General features: G+C 41.5%; 1 protein-coding gene across 1 annotated transcript; it reads right to left on the bottom strand.

Annotated features, from left to right (window-relative positions):
* Positions 1 to 1,103: 1,103 nt before the first annotated feature.
* Positions 1,104 to 7,107, bottom strand: LOC112246581 (keratinocyte differentiation factor 1-like). The gene is made up of 4 exons (XM_024414997.2): positions 6,810 to 7,107; positions 5,164 to 6,278; positions 4,744 to 4,821; positions 1,104 to 1,953 (listed from the first exon to the last, which is right to left on the bottom strand). Exons 2-4 carry the CDS (start codon positions 6,257 to 6,259, stop codon positions 1,862 to 1,864), a joined length of 1,266 nt encoding a protein of 421 aa, XP_024270765.1. The 5' UTR covers positions 6,260 to 6,278; positions 6,810 to 7,107; the 3' UTR covers positions 1,104 to 1,861.
* Between the last annotated feature and the right edge of the window lie 12,552 nt (positions 7,108 to 19,659).

Below are 19,659 nucleotides of genomic sequence, written 5' to 3'. Positions count from 1 at the left end.
TCACCTGCATTAGGTTCATGTTTCTAAACACAATTCAATTCTTCCAAACAATCATGCGCACATGAATCGAGATAAAACTCCATGACAAATCTAATCTGTTATCCACTGCAAACATAGGCTCTGTGTACGCTTAGTGAAACATGTTACCACGTAAGTCTATTGAAATATGTCAACATCCAAGAGAAGAGACATTCTCTGTGCCATTCGGTTTAGAGAAGGTACGTAATAATGTCATGTAACCGGGTGTGAGGTGTTAATTGTGAAACCATTATTTCACGATGCCTCACACAGGTAGAACTGGAATGCAGAGAGGGGGGCAGAGAGCCAGGGAAAACCAGAAATTAATCTCAACAGAGCCTTCGGGACACAGAGAAATTCTCAAAAGCAGGTTTTCGTAGTGCTCCCCTCTGCAATGAACTACTCAGGACAGACGGCAGGATTTGATATCCTTTCTTTTGTCAAGACCAGTCAAACGAGTTCCTCCTTTTTTCGCTGAGGGCGGAAATAGACTGACGACACACTGACCCGGGGTGGGGGCTGACAACAGTAATGAGACGGGGAGAAAGAGAGAGAGGGGCTGATAAAGTAGCCCAACAACATTGCACAAACATGTTGCTGTGACAGGGAGAGCAGGCAAAACTAGAGTTTAGGAGTAGTTGGTGTTGAAGGAACAAACAGCGGTGCCCGTTACATGGGAAGGAAAGATTGAAAGCTTGACAATAAATTACCAGCACAGGCTTTTTTTTTTAAATGTAGTAGACTACATTAGATCTTTTTAACCTTCTTGCTGCATAGCTGACCATTAACATATGATCAAATGACAAATTAGAGATGAACCCAACATCAAACACACCATCCCTAGTGTTTCTCAATAACACACGTGTAAACATAAGCAGCACAAAGTAATTGAAGACCCAACGGACTGAATCCATCCTTGAGATCTGTGTTTAACTCAAGCGTTGGTGTCAATGGAGATTGAATTGCATCTTTAACTTGACCTGTGCATGCAATGTGCATACCGAATCCCATACTCTATTAGATTGAACTATATTATCATATATTTTAGATCAACAGAGTTTAATTAAAACAGTAACAAGTTGGCATAAAGGCAAGGGTATTCATTGCTTTTTTTATTTGTATAAAAATGTACCTATACATTGACAACAAAAAAAAAAAGTTTAAAAAATGCCCCTATTCCAATTTCAAAAGAGATGTTTAGACAAACCAAAAAAACAACGTACACTTGGAAAAAAGTTTAGTACAAAGTATCTCCTTTGACACTGAAAGTAAAGTATGAAGCTAAACCTGCTACTGGGTCCAAATGGTAGGTGGTCAATTTGCCCTAACACACTGTCACACACACACTAAAACAGGGACGGTTATACGGAGTTAAAAATGCATGGAGTGATTTGTGTCTGCTAGGAGTGGCAGGGCAACAACATAACTGGTATAAAAACAACTTACAATATAGCATGCAAATACACAACAAGAGTCCATAGTTATCTTCCCGTAAAAAAAAAATTAAAATCCCCTTGTTTTTTTTCCAATGTTCAGATATGTGCCAATTGGGCACCTGTAGACTGGTGCCACCATCTCGTCCTTCCAAGCAGGCCTCCATCACAGACGGTTCCATGGTTTGGAAGGACATGCTGATTCCACACCAGAGAGAAGAGATGGCTTCAATAGCCCCACACTTAAGAGCCTCGCTGTCATTCTAGGATGTCCTATTAGTTCCAGGGAGGCAAAATGGCGGTGTTGGAGGAGCAACATGTCCCACTATCACACAACAGCCGGCCCCAGTTCGATTGAGGCCCTTGAGAACGTCGTGCCCTGGACGTTGGCGTTGACCTTGTCATGCCGTTCAGAGGACGTGCAGCAGTGGGACCCCTGACGAGTCCGTCTCTGTGTCATGCTGGTAGGGAGAGTAGGCTGTAGCTGAGCTGGAGGAGTCAGCTAGGAGGGCCAGAAGAGAGAGAGAGACATTCACCAGTCAGTATTTGAAAATGGACAGAGACTATTAAAAAAGGGGAAGAAATATTTTAAGTTACCACTTTAAAATGGTTACCGAACCACACAATACCTTATGGAACAGGTTTCCTGAACACTGGTTAAGCTTCATCCTGGATGTAAAAGCTACAGATTCTCCATTGATTATTTTTATTTACAGGACTAGGCTTAAAATTTTTGCCCAGTAAACTGTCCCTTCATCAAATAAAGACAGAGAAATGACATTCTGACAGCTGATATCCTGGCACACTCCCACAGATGCATATGGTGTGAAAACATCAATGTTCCTCCATTCAAACGGCACTGTAACAAGACCCCCCCCTCAGTTCTCACCATCGTACAACAAAAAGCTGTAATCAGGGTTACTCCCCAAATTCCATAAACCTTCGACCATTATGTGGCAGGTATTTACGGTCACCTGATACGCTACCCGAGGGGGGGCGATATGCACCGCCACTACCAACTACCCAGAGCATATAGGGAAACTGAGATGGGATGCAAGGGGTGTATAGGGTGGCAGAGAGGGAGAGGTGGTATAATAGCCAGGAGAAAACAGCACACGGAAAAAGGAGGAATGCGAAGGCTTTCCTTCTCCAGGAGTCGCATCAAAGCACAGTGTGCCACTGGTGATCAGAGAGAAGGTTAGAAAACGCCTACAGCTGCACTGGGCACTACAGCTGCGTTGAACAGAGCCCCTCAGCTACCATGACTTACTGGAACAGTCAGTTAGGCCAGAGGTTAGGCCTACTACCTCTGCTGCCGCATGGAACCCAGGATTGTGTTCATTAGGCCACGCAGATAGAAGCGTTTTGCGACGGAAAATGAGCATTTCTAATTGGACAAGTCTAACTAGTCCTTCCCTGTTCCAGTCACTTTTCTGCTGTTTGGTGCCTAAATGAAGACTGCCCAGGACATGTAAAGAGCCATTCCATGAGCCGCAACAAGGAAACAATGTGTTATTGTTCTGAAAACATGTATCGGATCAGATATGGGAGAGTATTTCCAGTGTAGAAAAAAAATGGCACAGATGCTACAGAACCCACCAAACTGTAAATAGATGCTTGCTCAGATTCAAGATATACAGTGCATTCAGAAAATATTCAGACCCCTTAACTTTCCACATTTGTTACGTTGCAGCCGTATTCTAAAATCGATCCGATTGTCCCCCCCCTTCAATCTACACACAACAGTTCAAAATTACAAAGAAAACTGTTTTTTTTTTTTTTTTACAGCCTCGAGTCTTCTAGGGTATGATGCTGAAAGATTGGCACACCTGTATTTGGAGAATAAATCCCATTCTTCTCCGCAGATCCTCTCAAGCTTTGTCAGGTTGGACGGGGAGCGTCGCTGCACAGCTATTTTCAGGTCTCTCCAGAGTTGTTCGATCGGGTTGAAGTCTGGGCTCTGGCTGGGCCACTCAAGGACTTGTCTCAAAGCCACTCCTGCAATGTCTTGGCTGTGTGCTTAGGGTTGTTGTCCTGTTGGAAGGTGAACCGTTGCCTAAGTCTGAGGTCCTAAGCGCTCTGGAGCAAGTTTTCGCTCCATTCATCTTTCCATCAAGCCTGAATAGTCTCCCAGTCCCCGCAGCTGAAAAACATTCCCACAGCATGATGCTGGGACCACCATGCTTCACCGTAGGGATGGTGCCAGGTTTCTTCCAGATGTGACTCTTGGCATTCAGGCCAGAGTTCAATCTTGGATTCATCAGACCAGAGAATCTCGTTTCTCATGTGCCTTTTACTGAGGAGTAGCTTCGGTCTGGCCACTCTACCATAAAGGCCTGATAGGTGGAGTGCTGCAGAGATGATTGTCCTTCTGGAAGGTTCTCCTATCTCCACAGAGGAACTGTGGCGCTCTCTCAGAGTGACCATCAGGTTCTTGGTCACCTTCCTGAGCAAGGCCCTTCTCCCTTGATTGCTCAGTTTGGCTGAGCGGCAAGATCTAGGAAGAGTCTTGGTGATTCCAAACTTCTTCCATTTAGGAATGATGGAGGCCACTGTGTTCTTGGGGACCTTCAATGCTGCAGAAATGTTTTTGGTACCCTTCCCCAGATCGGTGCATTGACACAATCCTTTCCTCGGAGCTCTACGGACAATTCCTTCCACCTCATGGCTTGGTTTATGCTCTGACATGCCCATTTCAACTGTGTGACCTTAGAGGTGTGAGCCTTTCCAAATCATGTCCACAGGTGGACTCCAATCAAGTTGAAGAAACATCTCAGGGATGATCAATGGAGACAGGATGCACCCGAGCTTAATTTTGAGTCAAATAGCAAACGGTCTGAATACTTGCGTAAATAAGGTATCTGTTTTTTTGTTTTAATACATTTGCAAAAATGTCTAAAAACATGTTTTTGCTTCGTCATTATGTCGTATTGTGTGTAGATTGATGAGGAAAACATTGTATTTAATCAATTTTAGGATAAGGCTGTAAGGTAACAAAATGTGGAGAAAATGCACTGCATCTTATACAGTACAACAGCTATGGTATGGGGAACTACAGGGTCTTGATACAGTAGTAGTCTAAACACTAAAATAAGTGGCAAACAATGTTACTGTAGGGGCAGGTTTGGCCTAGACTTGGGCACGTTTTCAAAAAGCATCTCAGACGAGTGCTGATCTAGGATCAGGTACGCCATGTCCATATAATCTAATTCAGTATGATATAAAATACTAAACTGATCTTATATCAGCACTCCTACTGTGAGACAGTGAATTCAAGTCCAGAAGTACTTACTTCTTCCACTGTAGTACCTCATCTTCCTGGCTAGTTCGTCCGACTGTGTCAGCTCTGACACTTTCACCTCAGGCTCCACTGTGGTAAAAACACAACAGAGTTACTCAAACATAGATGTATATGAATGAATAGAAAATGGAGACTCAATGATACAGAAGAGGTGAGACAACAAACACTAGCGCACCAAAAGCATTTCAGCAGAGTAATCTATGGTTTCGGTATGCAACATAAACATGAAGTAAGAATAGGGAAAAACTGGGAGGTTAAATGGGAAAGTAATGTGGAATAGAATTCATTGTTGGATTTTCTGACTTAAATTGAAAGACAAAACTTTGTCACCCTTATTCTCTCAAGACCCTGAATACCTGAAATGCACTAGTTATTTTGAATGGATACATAAATGTAGTAACCCTCTCTTACTCTCACTGCTGTTAAAGGTGTACGTCATTGTTTCATTGCCACTGTCAGGAAGGAGGGTCCCTCGGTCGTTCCCCCCGTTTGCTCGCGGCTGCTGGTGCACTGGCTCCGGGGCCTGGGAGTTGGAGTTTTTGTTCCTCTTGCCTTTGCGCGTGCTGATGCGGATGACGCCGTGCACCAGCCTGCACTCTGCCTCCCGCTGCTCCAGGTTGTAGTCCTGAGCAATGCTGCAGATCAGCTCGCTGATCTCATTGGTCTTCCTTGAGAACGACGAGTCAGACGTGCACTTGGCCAGTTGGTCGATCTGGTGCAGCGCGTAGAGCTCTAGAAGTTTCTTAGTGATGAGCGAGTCAATGTCCGTGCCGCTGTCTCTCAGGTCGTCCAGATCCAGGTCCTCCCGGGAGTAGATGGTGCTGGTGTTGCTGACGGGACGCTGGCTGTCGCCCTTTCCGCCCGTACGCGTCCGCTTGGGGCCCGACGATGATGTGGGATAGACCACCGTCTGGCCCCCGATGCGGACGTCCTTGTAGCGGAAGCTGTCACTGGGAGGCAGCTTGGAGGGCTGCTTGGAAGGCTTGATGCTGGACTCCAGAGGGATGCCGCAGGTGGGCTTGGACACGCCGTTGGGGGGGTGGGGCTGCTCAGGGTCGGCCTTGCTGGGGTGTTCCGTGGAGCTCTCGTTGTTGACAGGCAGACAGAGATCCCTGCTGCCACAGAAGCCACAGGTGAGGACACAGCAAAGGAGCGCCTTGCAGCCACTCCAGCCCATAGAGGCACACGAGCCACATGCATTTGTGCTCTGGGGGGAGTCTGCTGAGCCAGGGATGAAGCCCAGTGTCTCTGACCCCCGCCCGTTGACGTGTCGTGTCGAGGGGGCTCCTCTGCGGCCTTGCTGCCCTTCAGAGTGACGGGTGTGGTCGCCATTGTACTGTTCCCATGTGTTGTGGTCGGCATGGGCGTCCTTGTAGGACTCTTGGCTGGCGATGCGGTCTCTAGAGATGGTGTGGCCCTGCTTGTAGCCGTCAGCCCTGGTGCTGTGTCCCCTGTGCTGTTTGTCATGGCGGGACTTCTGAGGAGCCCCTGTGCTGTGGCCAGGCATGGCTCAAAGCTCCCGGGACCTTTCAATGTGATAGGAATGGAATATGGGCACTTTATAATAGTCATATCTAAACACAGTAATTATTATGCTTACTAATCAGCTCTTTGCCAGTCACAGTCACATTAATCATTTCCTGTTGCAACAAGTAGACTATTGACGCCAAACATTGAACTAATACTGCATTTTGAGATAGGCTACTTGTAGGCTACTTTGCAGATACATGTTTTAACAATCATGCAACTAGAGAGAATGCCATAGGAAAAAGTCCAATTCTGATATATTTAAAGTCAATCTAAATCGCTTATCAATTTGGCCTGTGGAACTGTCACAACGACTTTGTTATGGATACATTTTCCGTGCGTGCATTCGGTCTATTTTGATCAGGTAGGCTACCTTTGTAGGGTAAAGAAATTGGGAAGTTTTAAATATGACTTTTCAAAACACAATTAGCATGTCATCTATAAGATCACTCTGTCAAGCTTGAGTTTAGCTTGTTCGAAAGGATAGGATACGCTTCTTCATATGGTGAACATTTCAGAAGTCAACTTACCGCATAAATCGCTTGGGTTACTTTTGTTAACTCTTGACGCCGATAAAATTACGGAAGTCCGTACGGAAAACGTTCTTTCTTCGGATCGAGTTTGTGTGTATCGGTTTCTCAACTCTCCAACTGTGTTTTCTTTACAACAAAGTCAACCGATTTCAAGACAAATAGCTAGCTACCAACCCTAACCACTGAAGACTAAACTCATTTCGGTAAATTTCACAGTGTTCTTGCTCCTTCGTCTTCCCGTGTAGGTTATTACCTGCGGCTACAGGTAAATCCAAATTCTACAACACCCACCCACAGGGAAGACGTAACGATCAGAAATGTTCATAATAAAAGTCCCCCACGTAATAGTGGAAAAGTGTCAATAACCTGTATTTCTTCATAATATATGAAAATAATTGTCTAAACATGAAAAATATTCATATTGGTTCATATTTAAATTACATTTGCAATACATGTGTGTTTTAAAACATGTTCCAATGTCAAATAAATACCCCCAATGCAGAGCACTGTACATGAAATATTATTGGCGTATAAAACAAACTATTAAATGTGCCAGAGGGAAAAAATATTGTAGGGAATACTCTGTAGGATCTGTAGAAGGTAGGCTATATACGGTGTCTTTTCATGGGGCGCTAGATAATATAGAATGTTGCTGGTCTTTGCTCCAGCTATTCCATTGCCCACAATAAGAATCACTCTGCCCTCAAACTCAACTCTGGACCTCGAAGCCAGTTCCACTGCTTGTTTTCATTGTCCCCCCTCTAATCAGGGAACGATTTAGACCCGGTAACAACAGGTGAGTGCAATTAATTATCAGGAAGAACAGAAAACCAGAGCAAAAACTATTTCTAGATGTCGCAATAAAAGTCATGTAGAGAATACTCAGTAGGGTCTGTAGCATCTATATGTGGTATCATTTCATGGGGAACTGAATAATATGCAGTGTTGCTGGACATTTACTGTGGTCAAACATTTTAAAATGGGTTGCCTGAACGCTATACGGTACAAATATAGCGCTGTACAGGAAAAACAATTATTTGTGCCGATGTTTCATTTTTAATTTTTAATTTCAGTAATTGTAGTGGCCGGATTTCCCCAGAAACCCAAAAGTTATTTGTGCGTTGTTGAGATATGTATCTACCTGAGTGGCCAAACTACTGCTGCACCTTAAATGCAGCAGTATTATGAAATTACAATGCAAATGACTCCCTCTATGGAGATAATATATAGAGATAAAGGTATATATTTATGTTTATATATATGTCTGAAAATGTACTACACAGTAAGGATTCTACTCTTTAATCTTTCTTGCAAATAGACCCATGAGAATGTTTTGAAATGCCTACCATTTCCCTCCAAATGGACCCTCTCCCATTCATTTATTTAACTAGGCAAGTCAGTTAAGAACAAATTCTTATTTTCAATTACAGCTTAGGAACAGTGGGTTAACTGCCTGTTCAGGGGCAGAACAACAGATTTGTACCTTGTCAGCTCAGGGGTTTGACCTTGCAACCTCCCTGGTTACTAGTCCAACACTCTAGCCACTAGGCTACCCTGCCACCCGAGTCAATGTAAACACACCATTATCTGGAGTGGTATGCCTGAACCCTCCATCTGACAAAACATTTCAGTGTATCCTCGCTTATTTCGACATCAACCTCTCCCGTGACATGCTGCTCATCTAATTACGTTTTTGTCATAGAGCTTAATATTTCCTCATCTGATAAACCTCTACCACAACTTTCTGGGTGGGTTGCACCAACATGGATTAACTCTTAAACTGGGTTAAATCAAGGTTTATCTATTCATCTTGTTGCACCAAATGTTAAACCTAGTTTTAAATTAATCCTAGTTAAAGAAAATCCTTCCTCTAATCTAAGTTTTAGTTTTCACTTTAAACCTAGATTAATTTTAAGCCTGTTGCTCAATTAATCAAAAAATATACAGTATATAAACTTAGATTGGAGATTAATTCTTAACTGCCACTTGAGGTGGTTTAACTGATAAAATGGCAGCATATCTACTGTGGAGAGTTCCTATTTATGTCCATTTTGTATAACTATTGAATTGGAGTTCATGATATGCCCAACCTTGGTACGAATTATGATTTTATGCAACATGCTGTAACGGGCCTGATAACGGTAAGATTGTAGTGAAGTAGCATTAATGTTAGTTATAACGTGCATTATACACAGTACATTTGAAAGTGTTAGATCAACATGTTAAGTGTTAAATTTAACACTGTCAGTGAGTACATATGGTCCCACTCTACACAGAGTAAAAAGTACACTGAAAAAAGTGTTACATTTCTAGTGTTCATTCAACAAAAAGTTAACACTGCACTACACTGGCCGGTGTTGATAAACATTTACAGTGCCTTGCAAAAATATTCATCCCCCTTAGCGTTTTTCCTATTTTGTTGCATTGCAACCTGTAATTTAAATAGATTTGGATTTGGATTTCATGTAATGGGCATACACAAAATTGTCCAAATTGGTGATTTTTTATATTTTTTTATAACTTGTTTCAAAATAAAAAATAAAAAAACGGAAAAGCATATGCATATGTATTCATCCCTTTGCTATGAAGCCACTAAATAAAATCTGGTACAACCAATTACCTTCAGAAGTCGCATAATTAGTTAAATAAAGTCCAACTGTGTGCAATCTAAGTGTCACATGATCTGTCACATGATCTCAGTATATATACACCTGTTCTAAAAGGCCCCAGAGTCTGCAACACCACTAAGCAAGCGGCACCACCAAGCAAGCGGCACCATGAAGACCAAGGAGCTCTCCAAACAGGTCAGGGACAAAGTTGTGGAGAAGTACAGATCAGGGTTGGGTTTTAAAAAATATTTAAAACTTTGAACGTCCCACGGAGCACCATTAAATCCATTATTTCAAAAATGGAAAGAATATGGCACCACAACAAACCTGCCAAGAGAGGGCCCCCCACCAGGCAAGGAGTGCATTAATCAGAGAGGCAACAAAGAGACCAAAGATATCCCTGAAGGAGCTGCAAAGCTCCACAGCGGAGATTGGAGTATCTGTCCATAGGACCACTTTAAGCCGTACACTACACGGAGCTGGGTTTACAGAAGAGTGGCCAGAAAAAAAGCCATTGCTTCCCAACCCACTGGTGGCACCTTTTTTTCTTTCATTTGTATTTTTCCATAAATAGGAAGTGCATCCTGCATGACTTCGCTAACATCGGGACCTCGTTCCCTCTTATGTTTCATTGTTCACCGAACTATTCACAATATTTACACGGGCCAACGTTATACACACTCTTCCCTTTATCTACTATCGAGCACCTCAACAGTTGAGGACTGTAGCCTAGTTGAAGGGCTCTTCTAACCCCTACCATGAGATTCACCCGTTAGCAGGTAACCCCAAAGTAAAGGAGACGGAAGGTCAGAAGGCCAATATGCGGATAAGGTCCAGGTCACAGGGCCTTGCCATCAAGAGATGGTGATTATAGCGGGCAAGAAATGCTGTCAACAAGATTAAGTGGCCAGGGCACCACAGAATAATACAAGTGGTTTACCCAAGGTCAGTAAGGCTGAGCAGTAAGGGAGTTTGGATAAGAGGCACATGCAACAGGCCACAATAGTGAAAAGGTTCAGAACACAGGACCCCACCATTTAAGAATGGTGATGAGAATACAAGAAAAGTGTAATGCATTGATTGATAACCAAGGTGCAAACAACACTGAAATGGGCTATATATACCTGATTAAGGGCATAAAAGATAAAAGAAAGATAAAGATCAGGTGGAGGCCATGTAATAATGGAGGGCCGTCAAACTACACAGGTCTAACATGCTGACCAGACTGCTAGAAGCAGATACCCTTATTGATTATACCCACGTGGGTGATTGAAAGATGAACTGTTTTGCCGGTCGTCGTGGTAATACTATGAAAGTGAGGATACGATCACCATATAAGTTCAAAGATGAAAAGGCCTGGAAGGAGGAGAGATGACTAGAAACGATTCGGTTGGCATTTTTATGTGTGGATTAATTGTCGGAGTAGAGGACCGCGTGCATTTCAGGTAAAATAACAACTCAATGTTTATATCCCAGGACAAATTAGCTAGCAACAGCAAGCTAGCTAAATAGGACAATTTAGCTAGCAAGTGCAAGTTAACTATCTAAATTGCCATACATGTTTAATACCTTTCGACCTGTCCCCAAATTAATGTAATTGGATATTTTAACCTGCGTGTCGTGATCGCATTTGGTTTAGGGGGACAAAATAAATTTACTCACTATAGTGCACGATGGCACACGCGCGCAGCCGGTTTGGGTTCCGTGTAAGCTACAGGACCTTACCCTCTAGTGCATTGCAAAGTGAGAGGTTAAAGGAGAGATCAGGATGCACTTCCTGATTATAGAAAAAAATAAGCAAACACGTTTGGTGTTTGCCAAAAGGCATGTGGGAGACTCCCCAAATATATGGAAGAAGGTACTCTGGTCAGATGAGACTAAAATTGAGCTTTTGGGGAATCAAGGAAAATACTATGTCTGGCATAAACACAAAACCTCTCATCACCCCGAGAACATCATGTTTTTCATCAGCAGGGACTGGGAAACTGGTCAGATTTGAAGGAATGATGGATGGCGCTAAATACAGGGAAAGTCTTGAGGGAAACCTGTTTCAGTCTTCCAGAGATCTTCAAAGTGGTAGGCATGTTGTGTAAATAAAATGATACAAACCCCCCAAAAATCTATTTTAATTCCAGGTTGTAAAGGCAACAAAATAGGTACAATGCCAAGGGGGTGAACACTTTCGCAAGACACTGTAAACCATGTTGGTGCAACCCATCCTCTGTCTCTGAGTGGTACTATTCATTCCCAATATCTTGGGTGTCTGAGATTTGATTGAGCTGCACCACTAACACGTCCTTATATGAACTCTCGGCTCTTGGATGAAAATCAGAAGCAAGTTCATTACCCTCAAAAGTCTGGACACTTTGCATATTTAGTTGGCAGTCTGAGGGTCTTCTCTGAGCAGTTGACATTCGCCTCATTTAAACTCCACAGGCAATAGGTTTTGAACCTGAGCCTCATTTGCATTCTCTGTTTGTACTATTTTGTTCAATCTCACCTTGTTGTCACTAGCAATAGAATGTATACATGTGTCACAGTCATACAGATATGACAGCCCGTCATTGTTGCAGTCTTTGAAGCAGTTGGCTTCTTAACAAATCGCCTACTAATAATCAGTATTTGGCACCACCATTTGCGCAAGAGTGCATTAAAGTCGTTTATGGAATGGCGTTTTATTTCACGGGTTTTGTTTTTCCAACTGATATTCAACACAAAAAAAGTAAATTAATTTATTGTTTTTGGATTAATTTAACATGCAGGCATTACAACAATAACCAGCAGGCTGTTCGACACAGCCCCCTGAAAACGGAACATATTTGGTTAGTAGAACCCCAACTGGGTATCTACCACCCAAGTTTATCTGAGACCGGTAATAACATTTTCTCCTTACCAGTGTGTGGTCTAGCAATGACTAAATATGAAATCACATTAATATGCTTTAGGGCCACATACATGGCTGACAGTGACAACATAACATGCTAAAAAGGTAGCTGTCCATGGTGCTGATATATGTCGCACTGTTCAAATGTCAACATAAAGCTTCCTAAAGCTTCCTTTAAGGACTGTAGTGAGTAGACTGGACCCTGGTTTGATCAATCATTGTAGAGTGCTATATTTGTACAGTACAGTGTCCAGGCAAACCACTTTAAGCTGTTTGACCACAGTAAAAGTAAAAGTAAGCCAATATGTACTCCATATACAGTGATTTGCATTGTGGTCAATGGAATGGGTGGAGGAAAAGTCCAGAAATACTCTGTATTATTCAGTGCCCCATGAAATGACTCCATACAGTTGAAGTCTGAAGTTTACATACACTTAGGTTGGAGTCATTAGAACTCGTTTTTCAACCACTCCACAAATATCTTGTTAACAAACTATAGTTTTGGCAAGTCTATTATGACATCTACTTTGTGCATGACACAAGTCATTTTTCCAACAATTGTTTACAGACAGATTATTTCACTCATAATTCACTGTATCACAATTCCAGTGGGTCAGAAGTTTACATACACTCAGTTGGCTGTGTCTTTAAACAGCTTGGAAAATTCCAGAAAATGATGTCATGGCTTTAGAAGCTTCTGATAGGCTAATTGATATAAATTGATATAATTTGAGTCGATTGGAAGTGTACCTGTGGATGTATTTCAAGGCCTACCTTCAAACTCAGTGGCTCTTTGCTTGACATCATGGGAAAGTCAAAATAAAACAGCCAAGACCTCAGAAAAATATTGTAGACCTCCACAACTCTGGCTCATTCTTGGGAGCAATTTCCAAACGCCTGAAGGTATCACGTTCATCTGTACAAACAATAGTGCCCAAGTATTAACACAATGGGACCACGCAGCCATCATACCGCTCAGGAAGGAGACACGTTCTGTCTCCTAGAGATGAACGTACTTTGGTGCGAAAAGTGCAATCCCAATCCCATCAATCCCAGAACAACAGGAAAAGACCTTGTGAAGATGCTGAAGGAAACAGTTACAAAAGTATCTATATCCACAGTAAAACAAGTCCTATATCAACATAACCTGAAAGGCCGCTAAGCATGGAAGAAGCCACTGCTCCAAAACCGCCATAAAAAAGCCAGACTACGGTTTACAACTGCACATGGGGACAAAGATGGTACTTCTTGGAGAAATGTCCTCTGGTCTGATGAAACAAAAATAGAACTGTTTGGCCATAATGACCATCGTTGTGTTTGGAGGAAAAGGGGGGATGCTTGCAAGTCAAAGAACAACATCCCAACAGTGAAGCACGGGAGTGGCAACATTATGTTGTGGGGGTGCTTTGCTGCAGGAGGGACTGGTGTACTTCACAAAATAGATGGCATCATGAGGATGGAAAATTATGTGGATATATTGAAGCAACATCTCAAGACATCAGTCAGGAAGTTAAAGATTGGTCGCAAATTGGTCTTGCAAATGGACAATGACCCCAAATATTCTTCCAAAGTTGTGGCAAAATGGCTTAAGGAGAACAAAGTCAAGGTATTGGAGTGGCCATCATAAAGCCCTGACTTCAACCCTATAGAAAATTTGTGGGCAGAACTGAAAATGTGTGTGCAAGCAAGGAGACCTACAAACCTGACTCAGTTACACCAGCTCTGTCAGGAGGAATGGGCCAAAATTCCCCCAACTTATTGTGAGAAGTTTGTGGAAGGCTACCTGAAACATTTGACTAAAGTAAAACAATTTAAAGGCAATGCTACCAAACACTAATTGAGTGTATGTAAACTTCTGACTCACTGGGTATGTGATGAAAGAAATTAAAGCTGAAGTAAATCATTCTCTCTACTATTATTCAGACATTTCACATTCTTAAAATAAAGTAGTGATGCTATCTGACCTAAGAAAGGGAATATTTACTAGGATTAAATGTCAGGAATTGTGAAAAACTAAGGTGTATATAAACTAAGGTGGCTAAGGTGTATGTAAACCTCCGACTTCAACTGTATATACTTTCAACAGACCCTACTGATTATTTCCTACAGTACCTTTCCTGTGGCACCAAGAATATTTTTTGCTCTATAGGCCAATATGTATTCCATATACAGTTATTCACATTGTGGCCAATGGAATGGGTGGAGTAAAAGGTCATTAACACTCCGTATTATTCAGAGGCCCATGAAATAACACCATATATAGATTCTACAGTCCCTACCGAGTACTCCCGTCCTCACTTTTACATCGGCACAAATAATCGTTTTTCCTTTACAGTGCTTTATATGTACCATATAGTGTCCAGGCACACCATTTTAAGCTGACCATAGTAAAAGTCCAGCAACACTTCCTATAACCTACCTGTTTGTTCAAACTCATCTGATTTGTAATCTAGGGACTTTACTTGGTAAGTAGACTGGACCAATCTATAGTTTGTTCTGTACATTGCAATTTGTTTGTACAATGCAAAAAAAAATACTGTTACTTTTCTTAAACATCACATTTTAAAATTGCATTCTTCAACGATATTACCAGTAAATAACCTAGAATAATACTATAAAAATCATGATATTTTTTAAATTGTAATTGTAGATTTATTTACTAGTAGGCTATTATTATGTTCTTGATATTAATTTACTTAAACTCCAACCATTTCTCAATGTGCTCCACCTTATAGTTTTCTTTATCTTATATAAAGTAGTAATTCTCTTTAGTTTATATTTTCCTCCATGTAGTTATAATTTTACATTATGCACTATGCAAAGCTGCAAAAAATATTGATTTCTTATCATACACATAGCTTTTTACCATGGACTGCTATTTTGAAGGCAAAACCAGAAAACCGGAAGTCTAAATATGGATCGTCTCCGGCTAGTTTTGTTGCCATGATGTTCATCACGGAGTTTCTAAACCCAGCGGTGCAACATTGTGAAGTCAATGAGAGAAGTGAAACATTCTTCCTTAGTTGTTAATTTTATTGAAATCTAATGGCACAAACTAGATTTGAGCCAACGTCTGTAGTAGTTGGACATGTTATTACTCCAACCTCGTGAAAGTAGAAAACTGACACGTTGCCATTTTTGTCAAAAACTACTTTATATCGAAGGAGTGTCTTTGATTTTTGACGACCTGCACATGCGCAGTTTGGTGCCAGACAACAGTATAGACCTGATGACGTGATTCTATGCATGAGTTTAGCTAGCCAACATCGCCTACAAGTGTGACCAGGGATTTCTATTAGAGAAGCAGTTTTAGCTTTAATGTAGTAAAGAATAAATTGGCAACATTTCTTAAAAATTGTACAATTCTGTGAACTGTCTTGTGCAAGTTATTGATTGACACAATACCTGTTAGCAAAGGTGTCAGTTAGAAATGACGTGCAGGAGCTTGCAAGGATGTGTACTTTTGCATGATGTGTACTTTGACGCAAATTGGCATTTGAGTCTGAGAGTACAGAAAGCTGAAAATATTGATAAGTCACCTTGTCCAAGGGAGATTTGTACGGTAATCAAAACGTCACGCCAGGGTAAGCCTTCACGAAACACAGCACTCCTTTTGAGCATTTCTAAAATCCCCTATTAGAAAAAAATTATGTGGAAAAATGATTGGAACCCTTTCCCTGTTTTCTGGCTTTCTTTGGCCCTCCTCATGTATTCTGAGCAAAATAACATTTCAAAAATGTGTGTGGAATTTTCATTGTTGAACATAACAGACTGTAAAACCACCAGGAAATCAGCTCCAAGTGATTTTAACATTTGAAGACACGGGATTGTCTACAAATGTAAGCTAGATTTGAAATCATGATGTTCTTGCTGTCAATTTGCAGTCTCAAATCATATCTTATTAGTCACATGTGTCGAATACAACAATGAAATGCTTACTTACAAGCCCTTAACCAACAATGCAGTTTTAAGAAAAATAAGTTAAAAAAAAAAATATATATATATATATATATATATATATATATAATAACAAAAGAGCAGCAGTAAAATAACAATAGCGAGGCTATATACTGGGGGGAACCGGTACAGAGTCAATGTGCGGGGGCACGGGTAATTAAGATCACATTATGTCCACTCATCCTTTATTTCACCGCCCTCGTATTCAAGCTCCACGTCCGTTTCCTCCGTGTGTTGGCCACCAGGCGGATATCTATTCATATGACATATTTATCATCCAGTAGTCGGCGCAATTTGCAAAGTATCTGACCAGAGATCTGCTGATATGAGTAGCATCAGAGATATGGAACACCCAGTGTCACTTGAAATAAATACATATCAGTCGAGACATAATTAAACGTGGAAATGAGATAGATAAATAGAAGATGCAACACAAAAATAAATAAATATCCTAGACTGATCAATTGGAAAAGAAATGCTGAAATAGAAAATAAAATACACAAATAAATAGATAGATATAATGAGGATTATACATGGAAATAGACTTCAATCATTTTATTCATTTCCTTTTTTATTTTATTGAAGGTTTTCCTTATACTATTCTAATCCTTAATGCCTCAAACTGTTTTTTTAGAAGTAATTTAAAACCTAAAATTTAGCACACAATTTAGTGCAAACAAAAAGTATATTTTATTATCAAAAGTCGTATTAAAAAATGTCAAATCAGAATGAATGATGCTCCATATTGGTAATCTGGATAAAATACTATCTAGTATAAAAGGTCTTGAAATTCTGACCCTCAATATCTAAGGGTTTTCAATCATCAGTATGTTGGTGAGTGACTCCCCTTATTTGTGGGGCCCCTCTTCTTTATGGAGCAATGGGAGGTTGATGCTGGTTTGACTTCCCACTCAACTCTATTCTGCTTCTCCTGTCCATCAAACTCTGACACGTCCGATATCTGAGGAAGTGAAGAAAAACGCATGGCTTAAGTCTTGGTTGGAAACAAAACTATATACAAAGTGCAGTTTTTCATTCATCTTGTTGCCTTTCCACTGGGCTCAGACGTCAATTCAATGTTGGTTCAACATAATTGAATTGAAATGAAGTAGAAACAATGTTGATTCAACCAGTGTGTCCCCAGTGGGTTGCTACCTAAGTATTGTGCTATCTTATAGCCTTTCAAAGACTTCCTCATACCCCCAGTGCCTGTCACATCACTGTACCTGTAGAAGCCTTCTGAAGCTGGTCAGGCCTATGCCACCCAACACGCAGAAGATCTGTCCAAATGTATGAGCAGAGAGGCCCAAAATACACATCTTTCAGCCTCCTTCCTTCTTTCAGCACTCCCATTGGCCTCTCCAACCTTCCTCCAGACAGGTCTGCTCGATCCTGCGCTCTCCCCACTCCCAAGCTCAGTTAGTCGGGTAAGAGGTTCTCCAAACATGGCTCCAAACCTGGGTGTATAAGCATCTCTGATGGTATGGTGAGATCTTTATCCAATGGTGGCCTGTGTCATTGTCCAGTGTTTGTAGATATTTCTCAGAGCTGGCTGTGTGTCGATGTTGATAGGAGGGGTGCTGGCCCATTGCTTCAGGATCAAGGGGGGCACCAGGGTATCACAAACTGCCTAGAAATCTGTAAATAAAAAAAACACCCATCCCCCCCTCCCCCCCTCAGGTGATTTGTGATGTTCCTCTTGTTTGATTGGACTCTTGGAGTTGGGTTGTTGTGGTGCTGCCATTAAGTGGCCTATGGTGTGACAGAAGGCAACATGTCATCCCTTTGTTAGATATGTCCATAGAATTAGTGATCTAATTCTATGGTCATGTCCAACAGAGACACAGTAGACTCATACCAGTAGAGGGCACCCTCATACATTTGACCCAAATGGGTTGGTTTCCTGAAGAGTACTTTTTGTAAAAACCCTGGCCTAAACCCACTATAGGAGCGAGTCACACAATAATAGCATTAACTTTTGTATACTTTTCACTTTACTGCGTTAAATAACTGATGAGAGTGGAGCTTGCTGGTGTCAAACAGCTGCCTGGCAAATGTTGTTGGTGTGGTGAGGCGATCTTATTCCTTGGTAAAAGGGTGAAAAGGAACTGTTTCTATCACATTTAGTGTCTATGTCATAGATTTCTGTTTTCAATTCAAAAAGCATAGAGCAAAACATGGGCTCATCAGTCACTTAAAACCATTGAAACGCTTCCAGGTCACGTTTGTTTCGAGCATACGAACCTTATATCTCCTCTCCTTTGTTTTGTGCTGACTTTCTGTAGGTTATGCCCCTCTTACAACAAATAATGAGTGAGCCGAGAGGAATGCGCTGCCTCTTCTGCTCCATGAGCATGTAATCAGAGGACTGGCTTTAACCTTACTCAGTGCATGGTGAATCCCAGCCCATTTACTGTCTTCAGTAGAGTGCATGTAGACCTTGCTGGGGTTATTGATGATAGCCAGCGTTTCCAGGTGTTTTATAAATTCTGCCTGTGCGCACCACGTCCTCCGTACACCTCCATCATTTTGACAGCGGCTGAGGCCTGTGTCACTAGTGTATCAGTGCAATACGTCACCTGCCTTGGGATGACTGCGCATGTGTACTTTTAGCTGAAGATACCACTTAATAAATGACTAATTAAAAGATGGACTTGACATCCTTGAAAAAAAAATTATCGATCTGTAAAACGATTTGCACTTTACGTTACTACAACAACATATCAGACATCATTTAGTGCTATATCATAAGATCACTCAAATATGCTTACTGAATAAACTCACACAGACCAGAGCCAGTTGCATTGTGGTGGGGATGAATATCTACTGTCAGTGCTGCTTTTGATCAATAGCGATCATTAGGTAGAAAGTCCTGCAAATAAACTCGCACACAGGATAGAGAGATGCACCGCTGCCTGCAGAGCCAGCAGGTGCAACTCTGTCTAGCATCCTTCATCTTGTTCCACTTTCCCCCTACAGACACACTTAATCACCTCCCTTTCCCCCCATCTGCGATAAGCAGGAGAATCACACTAGCACTACACTTAGTAACAGAAGGGGGACAACGGGAGAAGTGTCATTCCCAAGAGTTTCCTGTAGATTTGTAAAGTTAATTTAAGAGTAAATGGAAACTTACTGCAAATGTGATTTGGATAACATTTTGGAAAAAATGGTTTATTGAGCAGCACAAAGGGGTTTTATAATTGTTTCATTTAAATTATCTTGCATAACACGGGTAAATTATGCACATGAGTTTATACACCACACGAGATCCTGCTTCATCACTTCAATACCATGTCACTTCTGCACTCTGGAAATATGTGCCCTTTCTTTCTTGCCCTGTCACGTCTGGTTACAAAGTCAGTTAAGGACGAAAAGATGACTTAGTGCAGTGTGG

This window comes from Oncorhynchus tshawytscha, linkage group LG03, assembly GCF_018296145.1.
Source record: "Oncorhynchus tshawytscha isolate Ot180627B linkage group LG03, Otsh_v2.0, whole genome shotgun sequence".
Taxonomy (NCBI): domain Eukaryota; kingdom Metazoa; phylum Chordata; class Actinopteri; order Salmoniformes; family Salmonidae; genus Oncorhynchus; species Oncorhynchus tshawytscha.
This window is presented reverse-complemented; position numbering and strand designations above follow the sequence as displayed.